The 17971-nt window shown below is 40.9% G+C and overlaps 1 protein-coding gene across 2 annotated transcripts in view; it reads right to left on the bottom strand.

Moving 5' to 3' along the window:
* c7h2orf76 (chromosome 7 C2orf76 homolog) overlaps nucleotides 1–10339 on the bottom strand; it is a 60109-nt gene extending 49770 nt beyond the window's left edge. The window contains exons 1-3 of one of the 2 annotated variants that reach the window (XM_036138763.1): nucleotides 10173–10339; nucleotides 9918–10073; nucleotides 8804–8854 (exon numbers count right to left, since the gene is read on the bottom strand). In XM_036138763.1, the coding sequence (XP_035994656.1) occupies nucleotides 8804–8854; nucleotides 9918–10047 (181 nt within the window). In that variant the 5' untranslated portion in view covers nucleotides 10048–10073; nucleotides 10173–10339. Of the gene's footprint in view, nucleotides 1–8803; nucleotides 8855–9917 lie in introns of both variants that reach the window. The other variant, XM_036138762.1, reaches the window with a different exon arrangement.
* Between the last annotated feature and the right edge of the window lie 7632 nt (nucleotides 10340–17971).

Below are 17971 nucleotides of genomic sequence, written 5' to 3'. Positions count from 1 at the left end.
TTAAAGGAGGTTAAGCTAAGAGCATAATAATTGTGAACGGAAATATCTGGATGTGAAAGTGTTTGAAGAAGGTAAATGAAAGAAGGATTGGGAGTCTTGATAAGAACACTAATTACACCTTGTTTCTGTTATCCAACAGTAAACAAGGCCTGGTGTCTGCCAACCATTTCAACAGAGCATTTTCCTGGGGATAAAATGCTTATTGCCTGAAAAAGGACAGGACACTCATTACCATCCAACTAAATCGTTTTTGTCCATGCTGAGGAATAAGAAGAGGACTTAAGAAGTTTGGGAGTAACATGCCAGAGACCTATGATTTTTTTATGTTTTCTTCTTTCTGTTTGCCGTGAAGGAGCAGTTGCCTGAGAACACTGAGCTGACCACTTATGCGCGAATAGATTCATGTCTGCCACGTGCTCAGACTGGCCTGATGTTTTTTTACTTGCGTTATTGACGTACAGACTCTTTTTATATCACAAAACTGATTTTTTCTCTTTTCTTTCTCCTTTCTGTTTTCGACTGACTTCCATGTTTGATTTTATGTGTTATGATGTTTATACTGTGATGTTGCATTATGTTGACCGCTATGGCTTTATGACTAAGAATGAAAACTCTCTGTTACAGACACACACACCAAGACCTACAGTTCTTGCAATCTTTTTGCTTTGTTATGTGGAGAACCAGGATCTGATGGCTATCACAGATCCATAAATTACTTGGTAAGGCTAATTTTTAGATTCAATACAGGGTGTCTTCTCGCTCAGATTGGCCCAGAGTGGGATTCCCCTAGACTGGGCTCTATCGGGTTTTTTACCATTTCTTAGAGAGATGGGGTTTTCCTGCTGGAGGCTCAGCCTGCCCTCTGATGCCCCCTACTGGTACTCTTGGATTTGTGAGGTTTGAAAGTGATGGATGGTTGTCCATAGGAATGGAGAGTGGGGGACCGAGTAGGAGGTTTCTTGGGGTGGGGGTAGAGTAGACGAATTTGGCCTTGATTAAAGGTACATCTTTAGCTTATCTGGTCTAAAGTAAACTTAAAATAATGTGCGTATAGGAACCTAAAACAGGCCTAGCTCAAATAGTTGAACCCTAAATTGTAGTTAAAATGCTTGGACTGTGGTGTTGAGTAAAAAATGCTGAATTATGAAGTATTCATGCTGATTGATCCTAAGATGTTTCCATTGTGATATCAACAAGGTCAAGTGGAACGAGCTGTTTATCCCAGAACTGCATGGCACACTTAGATGGCACTGACCCAAAAGATTGGCACATATCTATCAGATACCACCCCGGAGGTGACACAGCTTCCCTGCTGATGTCACAGTTTGGATGTGTACAGCCCTTGTAAGGGTGTGTCCCGAGATCCCTTTATAATGTTTGTGTGATGAGCACTCGAGGCCTTCCTGCCGATCAGGGGCCCATCAGCGCTGGTGTGACTGTAACTATTTCTCTGTCTTTACCTAGATAAAATATAACTAAAAGCATACTTGTCTGTTTTATGCGTCCTACATTCAAGGTAGTAAGTAAGTGGGGGTCGCCTGACTGGGTAAAACGAACTGGGTCCACCGAGGGTGCTTCACCGTAGATGGGACACGGTGAAACAATAACAGGAGCAAAAGTATCAGGAGAGAGTTTCAAGGCCAGTCCTAGGCAGTGGGAAAGAACAGAAACTCCGGTTCACATGCAGCTGGAGGAAACAACGAGAAGATAGTTATTAGGGAGTAAGATAGCAATAAGATGTGTGTGTCATTCTTTGTGTGACCTTGTATAATCTATGTTCTAACTTCAATAAAAACTAGCCTGAGCGGGAGAGAGAGTGAGAGTTGTTGCCCGCAGTCGGCAGGTGTATCATCTCTCCCCTTTTGCAAAGGTGAAATGGAATTCTGCATCCATGGCTGAGTTATTATTTTAAAGTCCTGCACACGAATTAACGAACCGGGGGAAGCATGACGGCTTCAACAGTACTTAAGATACCTTAAATCCTTACTGTACGTAAGTCATCTTAAATCTCTTTTTTTTTCCTCCATCCACTGAATATATCTGGATGCACTGTATATACATCATGCACCTTTTCCTCCTTTTTGCACCTTCTGTTGCTTATAAGAGCTGATGTCACAAGTGAATTTCTCCATTTTGACGTCAATAAAGTTCTATCTAATCTAATCTTATGGTGAGGGCTTTTGTGGGATTTATTAGTTTGCATATATTTTATTCAATTAAATTTATTTGTTTCTATTCAGTAACCTAATAGAATCCTGTTTTGTAATACTTATAAAATAAATATATGCAAGTTTAATGTGTGAGAGAAACAATTTTTGTTTATTCAGTTAATATTTAATACAGGCGGCACAATAAACTGTTAAAATATAATGTGTGTCTTTTAAAATTCAGCAGTTGGTAAAAAAAAAAATATATATATATATATATAATGTGTGTCTTTTAAAATTCAGCAGTTGGTAAAAAAAAATAAAATAAAAATAAAAATAGTCCTTCATGTCATGGAAAGACCCTCTTGATACAGCAGAAAACTAGGGAAGGTGTGAGGCAATAACTTTAATTGCTGTAAACAGTCATATACACTTGTGCGTAATGCTGCACGGTCAAATCTTTGGCACAACCGGACCTTGCAGATGGAAGAATTGGAAGGGAATGCGGTTAAAGGGATCAAATATTTCCTGACCATTTATGATGACCAATATATATATATATATATATATATATATATATATATATATATATATATATATATATATATATATATATATATAGATAGACCACTAAGAATGTAAATGAGACATCATATGCCCATTCCTATTTCCTTTTTTGTATTTTTTGGTATTCTTTCTGATCCATTGTATATATGAAGATTCACTGTATATAATTGAATGCACCTTCCCTACTCTGCACCTTCTTGTATGAGCCGATGTGACGAGTGAATTTCTCCATTGTGAGATCAATAAAGACTATCTTATCTTATGCTGCATTGGACTCAGAGCATCATTCTGCTAGAACTTACAGGGTGTGACAAAGTGGGTGAGAACACCGTTTGCCTTCCGGCAGCGGCTAGATTCTCAAGGTAATGATGTACTTGATGCTGCGGGACAACCTGTTATGGAATGGGTGGAACAGCCGCAGCCGCCGGCGGTGTCACGGACCATAACAGAAGATTACTCGCAGGATGAAGTTGCTCATATCACTAAAAAATTAAGGCAGCATCCGGGCGAACCCACTGATCTATGGATGGCTCGACTGCTGGACGAAGGTGCAGAACAGATTGAAATAGATCACGGAGATGGCATGGCATTTGGTGGTCTAAGCACTGATGGGAATGTAAATGCTAATTATAGGCAAGAAGCGAGAAATTTGGGGGATAAGGCGAGATCATTGTTTGACGTGTGGTCTGAGGCAGTACGAGCAACATGTCCCAATGTATCTGATTGGCCCGAAATCTCTGGACCATGGTTAACATTAAAGGAGTGTGTGCAGAGGCTGACGAGGCTGTGTGTGCGTGATCTGTTACCAGTGGGGATGGTGGCTGGATATCAGCAAGTGGCTGTTCCGAAGGTGGTGAGAGAAGCATTATCGGGCAGCTATGCTTACTGTGATGCTGGGAGCTCCAGATGCCCCGATGGAAACCATCAAGGCTCGGATTTTGGAGCTGGGGAATCTGGGAGAATGGGGCAAGCAGGAGGAATGCAGACCACGAGTTCAATCAACTCCGGTCCGCAGGCCGCAAAGGGAGCGGGGGAGGAATGAACAGGGTCCACCACGTAACATGTTGTGGAGGGCACTGATTAATGCTGGGGTGCCTACTTCAGAGATACACGCATTGCCTACTGATGAGTTGAGACAGATGTGTCAAAGGAGAGGCTTAAAAGTTAACTGTGCAGGATTTGGTGCTGAACTGGACCCATTAAATTCTTTGATTCAGCTGTTGCTAGAGGCGATTCATCCCACAACATCGGCTCCACCTGCTGAAGAATCTGAGCCTGTTGTGCGCAGAAAACCTGCTAAGGTGGTTGAGATTGAGGTGTCAGAGTCTGAGGAATCCTCGGGCAAAGGGGTGAAAGTAAGGAGAGTGAGAAAAAGGAAAAGAAAGAACAAAGATAGAAGTAGGAGCAACATGTACCCTGATCTGACGGATCTGATGGAGTTTAACTAGGATTAAGGCCGAGCCCCGCCAATTCGGATCACAAATTGGTCAATTGATGATATAAGAACGAAATGTCGAAGGGATTTATCACATTCCATATTATCCGCAGGCTACTGGGCTGATTGTGAGAGTGAATGGACTGTTGAAAGAATTTTTGAAAAAAATGTGTGTGTGATAATCATGACTTAACAGATTGGAAGCCTAAATTGATGCAAGCATTGGCCCAATTGAATAATAGGCCAATTGCTCCAGGGGCAGACTTTCTGTCTCTGCATTTGACAAACTGAGAAACTGCTCAGAATTATGTGTGCATAAGAGAGTAAAAATAAATGAACAATAAAACTTGTGATTTTATCTGAATGGAAAATGTATTAATGTACATGTAAATGTTTAGTACAGGAGTTAAAAATATTTCAGCATGAAACTCCCCTGCATTTATTTACACATTTGTTTATACATTGTGTAAACATTAGGCATTTTATAGCACAAGGATGTGGTCATTCCAATTCTGAAAAGTGCCCGAAAAAGAAAATTTTATCTGGGAAGAAGCACAGCAAAGAGTATTAGATTTGGCTAAGAAAGCCATACAACAAGCTGTGTCATTGTGAAAGATGATGTGGAGTTGCAGGCCTCAGCTGTTAATGACAGTACAAGCTGAAGTGATTGATGGGGATTATCAAGGAGAAAATTCCTGGTAATTGAGAAAGTAGAAAAACTAGCACAACTGCTAGTGGAACCCTGTGAAATGACAGAGGTTCAAGGGGTGGCTGCCCCCACAAATCATTTCACAAGTGAATGATGCAACAGTGTCAGTATTTTACTCAGGGGAGGAAAAAATGGATAAATGTTATGTAAGAGAAAACTAATTTTATTCTTTTGTCTTATAGCAGTACTAATTTTGATTTCAGATCCATTTTTCCATGGGATCTGCTGATTGGATGACCTGAGGGACAGCGCGATGGCGGACGTCCCAAACAGAGGGAGGCACCACAGGGCTGGTGCAGGATTTGGGGCCATCATCCTCCGTGTCCTTGCTGCCATGGTCCTGCTGGCACACCTTTGTTGAGCAGAAGCACCAGGCCAGATCCTGAACGAAGTGGTTCAGCCGTATCAACTGTGATGGAGAGACAGCACGCGCAACGGAATCCAGGATGACTACACATGCTCTCGGTGGCGTGTAGGAAGCATACCAGTAGTCTTCAAGGGATGTAACGATAAAGTGTATTCAAGAAGAGGTTTGTGCCAATATGAATCATCTACAGAACGAGCGTGTAAGAAGACACACACTCAAATTGCACCTGCTGCACACACTTGTCAACAAATGGCACAATCGACGATAACAAATAAAGTTCACTGGAAAGTTGTTGTTTTTTCCCCTCCTCTGCCAACATGCACTAGGACGAAACGTGCATGGTGGGGCACTTTGCTTGGTGGAACAGGTACTGTGTTAAGTGTTTCCAACGCTTTTGACAATAACATAACAAGAACTATGTTATTAAACACTGGACAGCATGCATCAAGAGCTGTTCATCAGATTGGAATGTGGATGCCTACTGTTGTAACATCACAGGAGGAAACTGCAAAGATCTTCCTTAAAGAACTGAACTGGCAAATAAAGATGTGGAACACGACAGCAGAAGTGTTAACGAACATTTCTGTAGCTTCGAACTGGACGGTATGTAACGTACAAATGATGCACGCTCATATGCAACAAGAACGGTTTAAGCGTGTGGTTATTATCGGAAATTTCCACGAATGGAGACAACTATGGAACATTAGTAGTAAAAGTTGGTTACAACTACAACCACAGAAGACCTATTGTAATGCTACTATGTGTGAAGGACATTGGACACAAAATGATGTTACCAATAGTACTACTGTCTGTCATTATTATATATTGCCCTTAGAAACTGTACAGGGGTATTGGTTTTTGAAACTGGATGGTGATTGGTTTGGCCCACAGACAAACTACACCTATGACCTGGATTTATGCGAGACCGCTGATAAAGGGATGGTATGTATGCTACAACAAGGACATCTTAACCCATGTTTAACCGCAGACGAGGTGTTATGTGATTGGACTCATGAACCAGCTAGAGAAACAATAAAGAGTCATCCTCAATTACCTCAGGTGCCTTTCGTTGGGTGTTTTGATGTATACATCTGGAGTTGGAATAACGTGACCTATCAATTAACCAATTTCACTATCTCCCTGGATTGGTTCAAATGCGCATTGAATCAGTCTACGGAACTAAATTGCTTAGTTAAATCACACAGGTCCAACATTTCCAGCTTAAAGGTGTTTCCATTTATGGCCCAAGGACAGGTTCTGCATGCGGCTAAGTTAATAGAGCAATCATCTGCACATCATTGGTGGGACATTTTTAATGGAATGTCTGTTACTGCTCGAAACTATGTAGTACCTCCTTTGCTTTTGCTTATCATTGTTATTATAGTGTTAACCTCATGTAATGTTTGAAGATTATAATCAAAAAGTCGTGTGGGACGGAAAGGATAACTTTGCTGATGAAAATAGACCTTGGGGATGGTTTTTCCAAAATTAGGTTTTGTCAAAGACCAAGGGGTGGAATGATATATTAAAGAGTTATTTTTGTTCTTTGACTATGTATTTTGGGAAAAACTGGTTAGTTTTAAACTAAGAGCAACATACATGCTCGTGCCTGTTATGTTGCTCACATAAAACTAAGAACCACATGTGTTATTGTGCTATAACTTGTTTTAACTTGTGGTGGGAACCTATGACAATGTGTTGTGGGAAAGACTGATTCTGTATTCTTATTTTGTTTGATTTGTTGTATGCAATATTATTTTGCTTCGCACACTGCTGAGGTGCTGGGAACGGTTGATGTTTTGGGAAACATGCTTAGGGAGGCAGGGCAGCTGTGGAGTGAGAGATGGCCACTCTCGCTCCACATCTGACTCTTTGTTTACAAGTATATAAGGAGGTGACTGCCCTCAGCCCGGTGAGTCTGCCGTGAGTTCGTGTGTGGAATACCGGCATCGTGAACGCTGATCTTAACCTAGGACTGAGGGCTCCCAGTTCGTGTCAATGGTAAGAGCTGATTCTGAGAATCTGTTGAGCGTCACGTTTGTTTGAAAGCTTGTTGCTTTAATGCTTGCTACTTTGCGTGTGTGAAGAGCTAGTTGTTTTGATGTGCTGTATTCTGTGGGGAATAATAATAAATGTGTGCCTTATATTCTAACAGAAACAGTGTTTGAGTCCTTATTTGTGTTTGCCGATCTCTCCCGATCCTGAAATAAACATTTCATAAAACACAGGGAAAAGTGGCTACACCTCCCTCCAAGGTGCTGAAAGGTCACTCTCGAACCCCCAGAGCGCGGAGAAGATGCACTTACAGCTCACACCCATACGGAGCTCACCGTTCATCGGCATCCTAAAATGGTTTTTGTAGTGATTTTTCTTCTTTTTTTTGGGGGGGTGGGGGGGGTGGGGGGGTCTTTATAGTCACGGGGAAACCTCTCCTGGGCTCCATCTGAATAGCCTTAATAATAGATTCTAGCTCCTGTTCTTTGACCTTTCATGGGGTCAACAGTCAGAACTCTATCATAGGAGGAAAGTAGCTTTGGACTTCTGTGCTGAATTGGGACAGGTTTTAACTCCGACATTGTTATGTGACGCAAACGCACATGGATGATGAGTCAAATCTGGGCCTGTAGCCTTCCAAAATTGAACTACAAAGTGTGTGCCCTCTTCTCTCTCATGCAAAGGATTGTGGGATACCTTAAAGCTTCTTAGTGCTGGTAAGGGACATTGGCGGGTTGCTAGGTAAATCTAGCTGTGGGAGGGAGCATCCAGGCTACTGTTCCTACCTCCATCCTTACTGATTGCACTATTTGGACAGCACTTTTCAGGGCGAGCGCAGACACACTTCCTCTAAATGTCGATCTGAATGCACAACCTCAGAAGAATTTCAACAGAGTACGGCTGTCATCTGACATTTAAAACAGTAAAAAGTGTTAGTTTTTAACGGGTTCTTTTAATGTGAACATCTGTGCTTTTATCTCTGATTAAAAAATTTAATAAACAACTCTGTAAAAAAAATTTCCAAAGCTTCTTTGCTTTTTCTCCGTGGTTGCCACTTCACAATGATGAAAACAACAATCACCTGACCCATTTTTAAAACATTAACATTCATGAGGTGCTTTGCGTTGAGCATTTATGGCTCAACCTGGGCGTGTAGAGGGCTGAATGTGAGGCGAAACCTGCTACGCAAACGTTCAGGTACAGCTGTGATTTATAAAGAAACCTTGTATGCCTGTGCATGGTTTTAGAAATCAATTTCGTTTCTATGCGCTGTTTTCTTTTCTTGGGCATATGTACACTTTTAGTATCCACACAATGTTTTACAAATGAGTGTAGTCTTTTGAGATACCTTGCCATTAGTGACTTAGCAAAGTGGAGCTTTGAGACACTTTTGTTAGACCTTAATTGCTCAACAATGGAGCTTTTAGAAAGAATGTTGTTTCCATGTCTACAACACTCTGAGTACATTAACAAAATTCCCATAAAATTGAATAAAATAAAAACAACACAATAGGATTCTTCTCACAATCAATGACACATTGTTTGAACAATCAACTTCTTATAGAAACGAAAATCAAACATACCGTATCCATACTTTCTGAAAGGAGGAGGAAGTCCTGGTCTTGAGACAATATCTAGAAGATATGGAGGAGATGTTTAACACAAATATTTCTATTCAGTCTAAACATTATTACTCTGCAGTGAAGTTAGAGAAACAGAGGTAAATGGTTCCATTTTCTTTCAATAAAATAATTTGTGTGTTGGAAAATTAGAAAGTTGTTCAGTGCCCAAATATAACTTAAAAAGTCATAAAGCTTAAAGAATTAAATGATTAACGTTTTTTGCCAACTGCATCCACAATTAGTTTGATTTTGTAGAAAAAACAGCTTATCTCATCTGCAGATCATTTCAGATGGGGAGAATGTGCAAATGGGTTTAACAAAACTCAGTTAGGGGCCATTTACTTTTATTTATTTATTTTTGACGGATCCCTCATTGTTGCCTGGGCATGCTGTGACCACTTGGGAGTTCCAATAGAATTTGGTGACTGGGTCACAAACCAGCTGCCTGGGCCTTGTTGAAGGTTTGTGCTTTCCAGGTGCTTTTCTAGTTTATCCATGATTTTAGTGCAAACTATTTTCCCGTAGGCTATCACAAAAGTAACTGCTTGAGTACTTTTTAAAGCCCAAATTAAATAAAACTAATTAGTGTTGAAATCATTTGCTGATATATTGGTCCCCCCAGCTCTAAAATAAACTGTGTCCATATATATATATATATATATATATATATATATATATATATATATATATATATATATATATATACTGTTTATTCACTAATGTCTAAAGCTCTGATGCCTTCACGGAGCAGATGCAGTTTTGGAGAGACAAAGTCACAAAGACTTGGACGTGTAGACCTGTATCTCTCTACCTAATATTAGAAAACTCTCATTATAATCAAAATTATAAACAATATCTCTTCCTCTTACTTGTGAAAAGTTGTCCCTCAAGCCCTGACATAAGTACCCTCGATTTAAACAAAAATAAGCCGCACATTGCTGAGGCATCATTAGTGTGTTCAGTTTGAATCAGCAGGATTGGGTAGCAGGTCGACTGCCCCAAGGTGGCGACCGTAATTCCTGCGCAGCGACAGTCAATGCGGGGTCTACTCTTATATTATGTCTATGGTCCTTACCGTCTCTCACAGAGCGCATGAAGTCCTGCGCGGTCTGCTCCAGGCAGACCTGCTGGAACACCACAGGCCTGAAGTTTCTCTGCTCGAACGACCTGATCAGGCGAACCGTCACCACAACACCAACGTCCATACCTCCCGCAGAAGAAAGTCTTTCATCTGCCATCCACCCAGAAAACGTGTGTTTAAAAGAGCAAAAACAAACCTCTGCTAGTATGGAAAGTAGAATAACTGAGAACTGGGAAATGGTCTTAAGACCTGACGAGTCTTCTTCTTCTTCTTCTTCTTTAGGATTTAACGGCAGCTTGCATCCATTGTTGTTGCATTACTGCCATCTATTGGATCCTAATATATATCCTTCAAATCCTCATCATGATCCCAGAATTTTTTTAAAAACGAAAAATCTTCTTCTTCCCCTCAATACTATTTAACTTTTCAGCCACATTCTCAAATTTCAATTCCCCATTAACACCTAATTCTGATTTTAATAATGTTCTTTGCTTTACATATTTTCTGCCACTAATAAAAACGTGTGCCGTTGTTTCCACATTTCCACACCAACTACAAAAACCAGTAGGATGTTTCCCCATCTTAAAAAGAGTGCCATTTAATAAACTATGACCGGTTCTTATCCTATTAATGATTATCTCCTCCCTCCTATTTATTCCTTTAATCCTTGTTACATCAACTGTTTTTTGTATCCTATACAACTGTCTTCCGTTTATTTCATTATCCCATCTAATTTTCCATATCTTCTTGCTTTCTGTCCAAACTATACTTTTACCTTCAGATTTTGATAACTTTACCGGCATATCAATGTCTTCTTACCTGACAAGTTGATGGCCGTTTCTCAAGATGCGTTCTTGAGCGGTCTCGTGTGCTCGTGACACGTCATCAGCCTAAACCGAGAACGCGACGAATCCCCGGATGTTGTTCTCGCCCGCCCTCTTTATCAAGCATGCATCAAAGTAGACTTGTGCGTTCTTCAGACTGACCGCTTGCCCAGAATGCACCGCGGCTGCAGCTTGATTCAAGACAGCGCAAACAGAGCTCACAGTGGTAAGTTAAAAAATTCCCTTTTCTGCTGCTACTGCTGCTGTTGTTCAAAAGTAAGTTTTAAGATCGTTTGAGGCGAGAACATTATACTTTTAAGCTTCCCTATGTGGCCCGTTTACAGAGTTAGTGTGTAATTTTAATAAAAAGTCCGACGATGAGCGGAGCAGAGTGACCTGCAGACCTCCGAGGGACACCGCAGCCTGGGCTGATGTTAGTCCGTCTTTAGTACACTTCTGTCAGCCAAGTAGTGTGCGTAGTACCTCTGGTTATGATTTATTTATTTTTTGTGTTTCTCTGACTAACGCGTGTTGCTTTATTGACTCAATACTTGCTGGAATAAATTGTAAATGTCTCCCAAGGATGACAGCAGCATATAAAATAAATAAATAAATAAAATCTACAAATGTTTTTCCTATCTAAGTGAGTTTCTTCTGAGTAAGGACACAAATAATTGAGAGGAGAAAGAGGGAAAGAAAACAATAGTAATAACAGTGTATGAAAAAACAGACATTTATTTTATAGAAATGTTTAATCTTTGGAACAGAATGAAGGTGTAATATATTCAACAATTTATTAACAGTTACTATCATGGTTTAGAACAAAGAAATAACTCCTATTAAGATCTCATACAAATAGACAATGCCTATAAACTTACAATTAAAAATTGTTGGAATGGAAATTAATTTACTCATTATTTTATGTATTTTTACAGGTGGTGAAAAAAATGAAATGAAGCAGCATGTGGACATGACTCCAACTGATTTACATTAGGTCACATGTAATCATGTTCACTTAAACATGCAGCCAGCTGCAGCAGCTCCCTGTCTTCAGCCGCCGGATGGTCATCCTCCTCTGGGTCAACCTCCTCGTCCTCCACGTCTAGCTGTTCACCTGCTGCTATAGAAATATTGTGGAGGATGCAGCAGCTGGTGATTACTTTTGGGGCAAACATCAGGCAGACCTCCAACGCCCTGAAGAAGATGGAACGTCACCGTGTCTTCAGACCACCAAAGGCACGCTCAACGATGTTTCTCGCCTTGGCGTGGTGTCTGTTGTAGCGTGCCTCCACTTGACCTGTACAAAATGTAAAATTAACTTGTAATTTAGGTAAAAAGCTGATATGTCTTAATCTTCTATTCAATATAATTTATGTATCAATTGTGTGTCATTGTTGGCTCTATTTAAGGACAAGAAGGTAAGAGATCTTACTGGCAAGCTGTTTCCCTATAGGATGCACCACAGGCCAGCCAGTAGAGGGTCACCAGCACCTCTCCTGTGGCCATCCATGGGCCTTCTGGATGGGCAGCACCTGAAGAAGGAGGATAATGGTGGCCCTGTTTAGCCTGAAGGCTGGTTTCAGGTCTCCTTCATTAAAAAATATTTGGAGGATTGGCCCAGAGGTGTTTATCTTCACATATTTCGTTTCTGTTTCTTCCTGAAAATAAAAAATGCCAAATGTTACCATAATTGTTTTTTGTCACCTTTTCACAGCATAAAACTATACCTACTTAACATGCAGATTATTATAGTTCTCAAGAAAGAAAAGGTAAAATGTATAGTAAATGTAACAAATGGCTTCCCTTCTCTGGTATTTTTACCATTTCACTGAAAAGATGGGCTGAACTAACTGCACATAATTTATAGATTAATCACTGTAAAGGTGGACAGACATAAAAATATTTTTTATTTCCTTTCTTAATGATCAATGCTGTGAAGGTCAGGAGGTGCAATAAAGTAGCTTAACCCTACTGTTATTAATGTTAAAATTGGGTCTTCATTTTAATTATTTACAGGAAAAATAGTCACAATTTCAACCTGATCGCGTTTTTAATACCATCCTCAATGTTTTTTTAAAGATAAAAGTAGGAAATAGGCTGTCAATCTTAAAATGCCTACCAGCTGGCAATAGATGGGTGAGCAAAGCCTGCCTTCTGAGCCTCCTCTGCTGCATCAATCTTCTCCTTGCTCGGATTTGCCTCCTGAACTGCATCACCTCCTCTTCAGCCTGCTGGTAAAGCTGACCAATGACCGAAGCAACAACAATATTGCTCATTTTGCTTCTATAAAGTGCTGATTTTTAAAGAAGATTCAATCGCCTCTGCAACTACAACAATTACAACTCCCCACAAAGAAATTCTCGCTATTGCTGGTTTTACACCCGCAATTCTGTAGTTTTTTTTTTAGATATTTTTTATACTTTTTAGAAATTAATAAAAAAAAAAAAACGTTTTCAATAAGATATGATGGTGTAGTGTATAAATAGTTTTGAACGTTAAAGAAATGCTCAAGAGCTGTGGGTGTGATGACGTCACGAGTATACTTCTGTTCCAATACACAACACGTGCTTCGTGCTTGCATTCTCGTCAAGTCCGATCTTCCTGTGTTCTTACCGAGAACAGACTTGACGAGAACGCGAGTACAGACTCGCGTTTTCGTGAATTGAGAAACGGCCGATAGAGTGCCTGTGTCCCGCAGTGGTTTCATCTTCTACTTTTCGCCATCTAGCGGCCTCGAGGGGACCCTGGACGGAGGACCCCTGTTTTTGTTTTTTGTTTTACCTCTATTGAAATTTGAATATTGAGCAGTATGTCACACAAAAGAGAGACATTATATGACAGGAAAATTGGACAAGCAAATTAAATAAAGTCTTAAAGAGCAGATTGCGTACATTCATTTGCATCAACAATATACAAAATGATAATGAATTATAATATACAGTGTTAAGGAGTTTGTCCTGTAACTGGTGGGTTGCCAGTTCAATCCCCTACTCTGACCATCTCAGTCACTGTGTCCTTAGACAAGACACTTCACCCGCATTGCCGGCTGGTGGTGGCCAGAGGGCCCATTGGCACCGATGTATGGCAGCCTCACTTCTGCCAATCTGCCCCAGGGCAGCTGTGGCAACTAACATGGCTCACCATCGTCAGGGTGGGAATATTTGTGTGAATGGGCTAATAACTGTAATGTAAAGTGCTTTGGGGTTGTCGTACATGATAAAGCTCTATACAAGTACAAGCCATTTAACATTTTACCATAAAGTCAATGAGAGACTGCAACTGAGGGTTATGGTTTTTAGTTTTAAATGTCATGAATACATTGCAAAATAAATTTAAATTTCAGATCTACATATATAACACCATAAAGTTCAGTATCTTATAATTAGTTTCCTCTGGTGCCATCAACTGTCGGTGCAAAACGCACGTGGAATTTGAGGCTGTTTGTTCAATGGGCTTCATGCCAAAGGTCACTCCTATATTAAAAGGTTGCTTTTACATCAGTGAGAGAACTACACATTGAGGAGAAAAAGTTTCCACCTGTTGATGCAATAACAGCTGGTAAGTTTTCCCTTCGAGGAATCAGGTTGCATGTCATTTATTCCTAATTTCAAATATTTTCCTGAACCTTTTATTTCTGGGTACAAACTTTAAGCATGCAAGAACCAAATTTCAGAATTTTACTCACCCATCAGGGCTGGTGTCCTGGAATTCCCTCCCAGACCCTGATCAGGGCATCACTGAGTGCCTGGACAGTCTGAGGTACAACCTGCTGGTGTTTGATGGAGCTAAACAGGAGATATTCTGTTGGATTTAGATCAGGGGAATATGGAGGCTTGTCAGTGGCATCAAATCCTTCATCCTCCAGGAACTGCCTGCAGTGCTCACACTTTACCCATGTGCTGGGTTTTGCAATCTGTGGGCACGCTGCACGCATTACTAAATTGTGCTCTCAGCTTCTGCAATCCATGTGTACAGTTTGATAACAGAAACTGAGAGCACAGTTTAGTAATCCGTGCACACAGACTGAAAAACTGAGCGAACGGTTTAGTAAAGTGTGAGCATGGATTTACACCCGCTTTAACTATTTCAAAAATGGAAAAAAGGTCTTCAGTGTCCACCTATGGAAACATTCCTGTCTTTGGAGTTGTCTCATTGTTGCTCTTTGAATGTACCTGGGTCACGTTTCAGAAAGAATGGCAGATCTACCCTGAGTTAAAAGCAGCTATTCTGAGTGGTTCTACCTCACCCTGTCATACTCAGCGTTTTCGGTTTCAGAACAGGTGATGTGAATTTAGTAACTAAACTTAGCGTTTCAATCAACCCTGGGTTACACATGTTTCAAGCAAGAGCATGAAATAAGCCCTCATTAATGGAACGCAGATAACGCAATTCACCAGTGGCAACAACAGGAAATAAGCCCCGAAGTGCACATCTGACGGCATATGGAGAATATTAAGACATAATTTACAAAAAAGAAACCATGCTATTGCTGCTGAAAAAAGTGAGTTAGTGACAGAGAATTGCTGACTAAGTCAATGTGTGAGTGGTATTTGACAGCGAATTAAAGATGCATTCTCAGCAAAATCATTTAACATCCAAAGAAAGGTGTGTGCATAGACATTATATAAGAATAGACGCTGCATTGATTGTCGCGGCGCAGAAATTACGGCCGCCATCTTGGGGAGGTTGACCTGTTACCCTAACCTGCTGGTTTAAGGCGAACAGATGAAGGATGCCAAGGTTTCCCTTTGTCACCAATTCTGTTCATAACTTTTATGGACAGAATTTCTAGGTGCAGCCAAGATGTTGAGGGAATCCATTCTGGTAACCTTAGGATTGCGTCTCTGCTATTCGCAGATGACGTGGTCCTATTGGCTTCATCAGGGTGTGATCTACAGCTCTCACTAGAGTGGTTCGCTGCCGAGTGTGAAGCGGCCGGGATGAAAATCAGTGCCTCCAAATCCGAGACTGCGGCGTCTGCTGTGAAGCGGGCGCTGTACCGATCCGTTGCGTTGAAGAGAGAGCTGAGCCAAAAGGCGAAGCTCTTGATTTACCGATCTACGTTCCTGCCCTCACCAATGGTCATGAGCTTTGGGTCGTGACCGAAAGAACAAAATCCCGGATACAAGTGGAACGAAATGAGTTTTCTCTGTAGTGTGTCTGGGCTCTCCCTTGGAGATAGGGTGAGGAGCTCAGTCATCCGGGGAGGACTCAGAGTAGAGCCGCTGCTCCTCCACGTCGAGGGGAGCCAGTTGAGGTGGCTCGGGCATCTGGTTAGGATGCCTCCTGGACGCCTCCCTGGTGAGGTGTTCCGGTGTAGGTACCAGATTGACTCGGGCTGCCAGATTGACTCGGGTCCTGCGTCTTCTGATGACGTCACTATACATTGTTGGTTTAACGTTTGCTCAATTGCGCAAAATATTGTAATTGGTCTGGACAACTTACTAAAGTAATTATAGCGGGGTGTAGGTTTTATTCGAGAGCGGGATTGCGGCTTGTAAACGGACAATTTTACGAAGAAAATCGCCATGGTCCCTGCGCCTCCCGATGACGTCACCAGATTCTCCGTGGGCCTTGCGCCTCCCGATGACGTCACCTTATGGCAACACCACTCAAACAAACTACATAGAGCCCGCGGTCTGCATTTGTAACGAATCAATTTTATTAAGTTAATTTAGCGGTTTCTTTTTTCTCAAAAGCTTGAACAAATATTCAAGCCATTTTACAAATAAATAAAAAAACAAAACAAATATTTGACAATTGGCTCAATGTTTGGAAGAATATTGTTAACAAAAATGGAAGGGCTAGCCAGACTAATTTATCCAGCATATATCTTAAATGTACCAAATGCCACAATAAAAAAATAATCAAATTCATCACAATTTTATCTGGAATAATAAAAAAACATGTGATCAGAAAGAACAACATCAGTACAAAAAGGAGGAATGAACGTTATTGATTTTACAGTGATGAATGCCGTGATAAAATTAAATATGGCTGCTGACTTTTATTAAAAATGAAATGAGTTTATGGTTTAGTTTCCCTTCACAACTTAAAAAAAAATTGGAGGAATTAAATTTCTCTAAGGTTGTAACTTCTTTGATCCTGCAAAATTACCGATTAAATTGTCAGACTACCACACAAGTATTCCAAAATGATGTTAAAAGTTTTCATGCCTCGACTAATTTACAGGAAAATAACCGTAAATTAACAAAATAAAATTGATTTGTAACAAATGGAGACCGCGGGCGCATAATCTAGTTTGTTTGAGTTGAGTTGCCATATGTAGACGTCATCGGGTAGCACCCGAGCCAATCTGGCAGCCCGAGTCAATCTGATACCTACACCGGGCACGTCCCACCGGGAGGGGGCCCAGAGGGAGTCCCAGGACACGCAGGAGGGACTATGTTTCTCGGCTGGCCTGGGAACGCCTTGGGATTCCCCGGAGGAGCTGGCCCAAGTGGCTGGGGAGAGGGACGTGTGGGCCTCCCTACTGAAGGTGCTACCCCCGCGACCCGACCCCGGGTAAGCGGAAGACAACGTACGGACGGACGGATGGACGGACGGATGAACGGACTGACAGACGGACGGAGACGAAGGATGCCTCCACACTGTGCGGTGTATTTTTGTAAATTAATGTAGCATTGAATCAGGTCACAAGCTTCAGCTCACAATCAAAACTGAATTTAACCTGGCATGTAAACATTGCTCATTCATTACAACTATCAAAATGACAAGGAAAAGAAAAATGGTTTGACTTACCATGGAAATTCTGTTTCACCTTCCTCATAATCTCTTTTTCACACTAAACTGTAAAAGATTATTGCTCTACTGACCTTAATTCATGGCTGATCATTATTGGCTGGGATTTCATTACACTAAGCATCTGATTGGTCTGATTGTGTCTGGTGGTGTGGTTGCAAGGCAGTGGCCATGCAACCACACCACCAGCACATTTAATCAAATAAATTAAATAACTAACCAAAGCTCAAACATCTTTGAAATAAAGTAAAAATCAATGACAACACATGAAAATGTCATGATTTTAGGCTCCATGATGACTTAATTAATGTTATACCTGTAAAGAAAAAAATAATTGGTGACAATGGTTTCCAGGGCAAGAGTGTTGGCTTAGAGATCCCTGCAGTTCAAACTGAGCACTGCTAATAAAAATGATGGAGAAAGATTTGTATTATTTTTTATGTGAAATTATTCCTCAGAATT

Source organism: Fundulus heteroclitus, chromosome 7 (assembly GCF_011125445.2).
Source record: "Fundulus heteroclitus isolate FHET01 chromosome 7, MU-UCD_Fhet_4.1, whole genome shotgun sequence".
Lineage (NCBI taxonomy): Eukaryota > Metazoa > Chordata > Actinopteri > Cyprinodontiformes > Fundulidae > Fundulus > Fundulus heteroclitus.
This window is presented reverse-complemented; position numbering and strand designations above follow the sequence as displayed.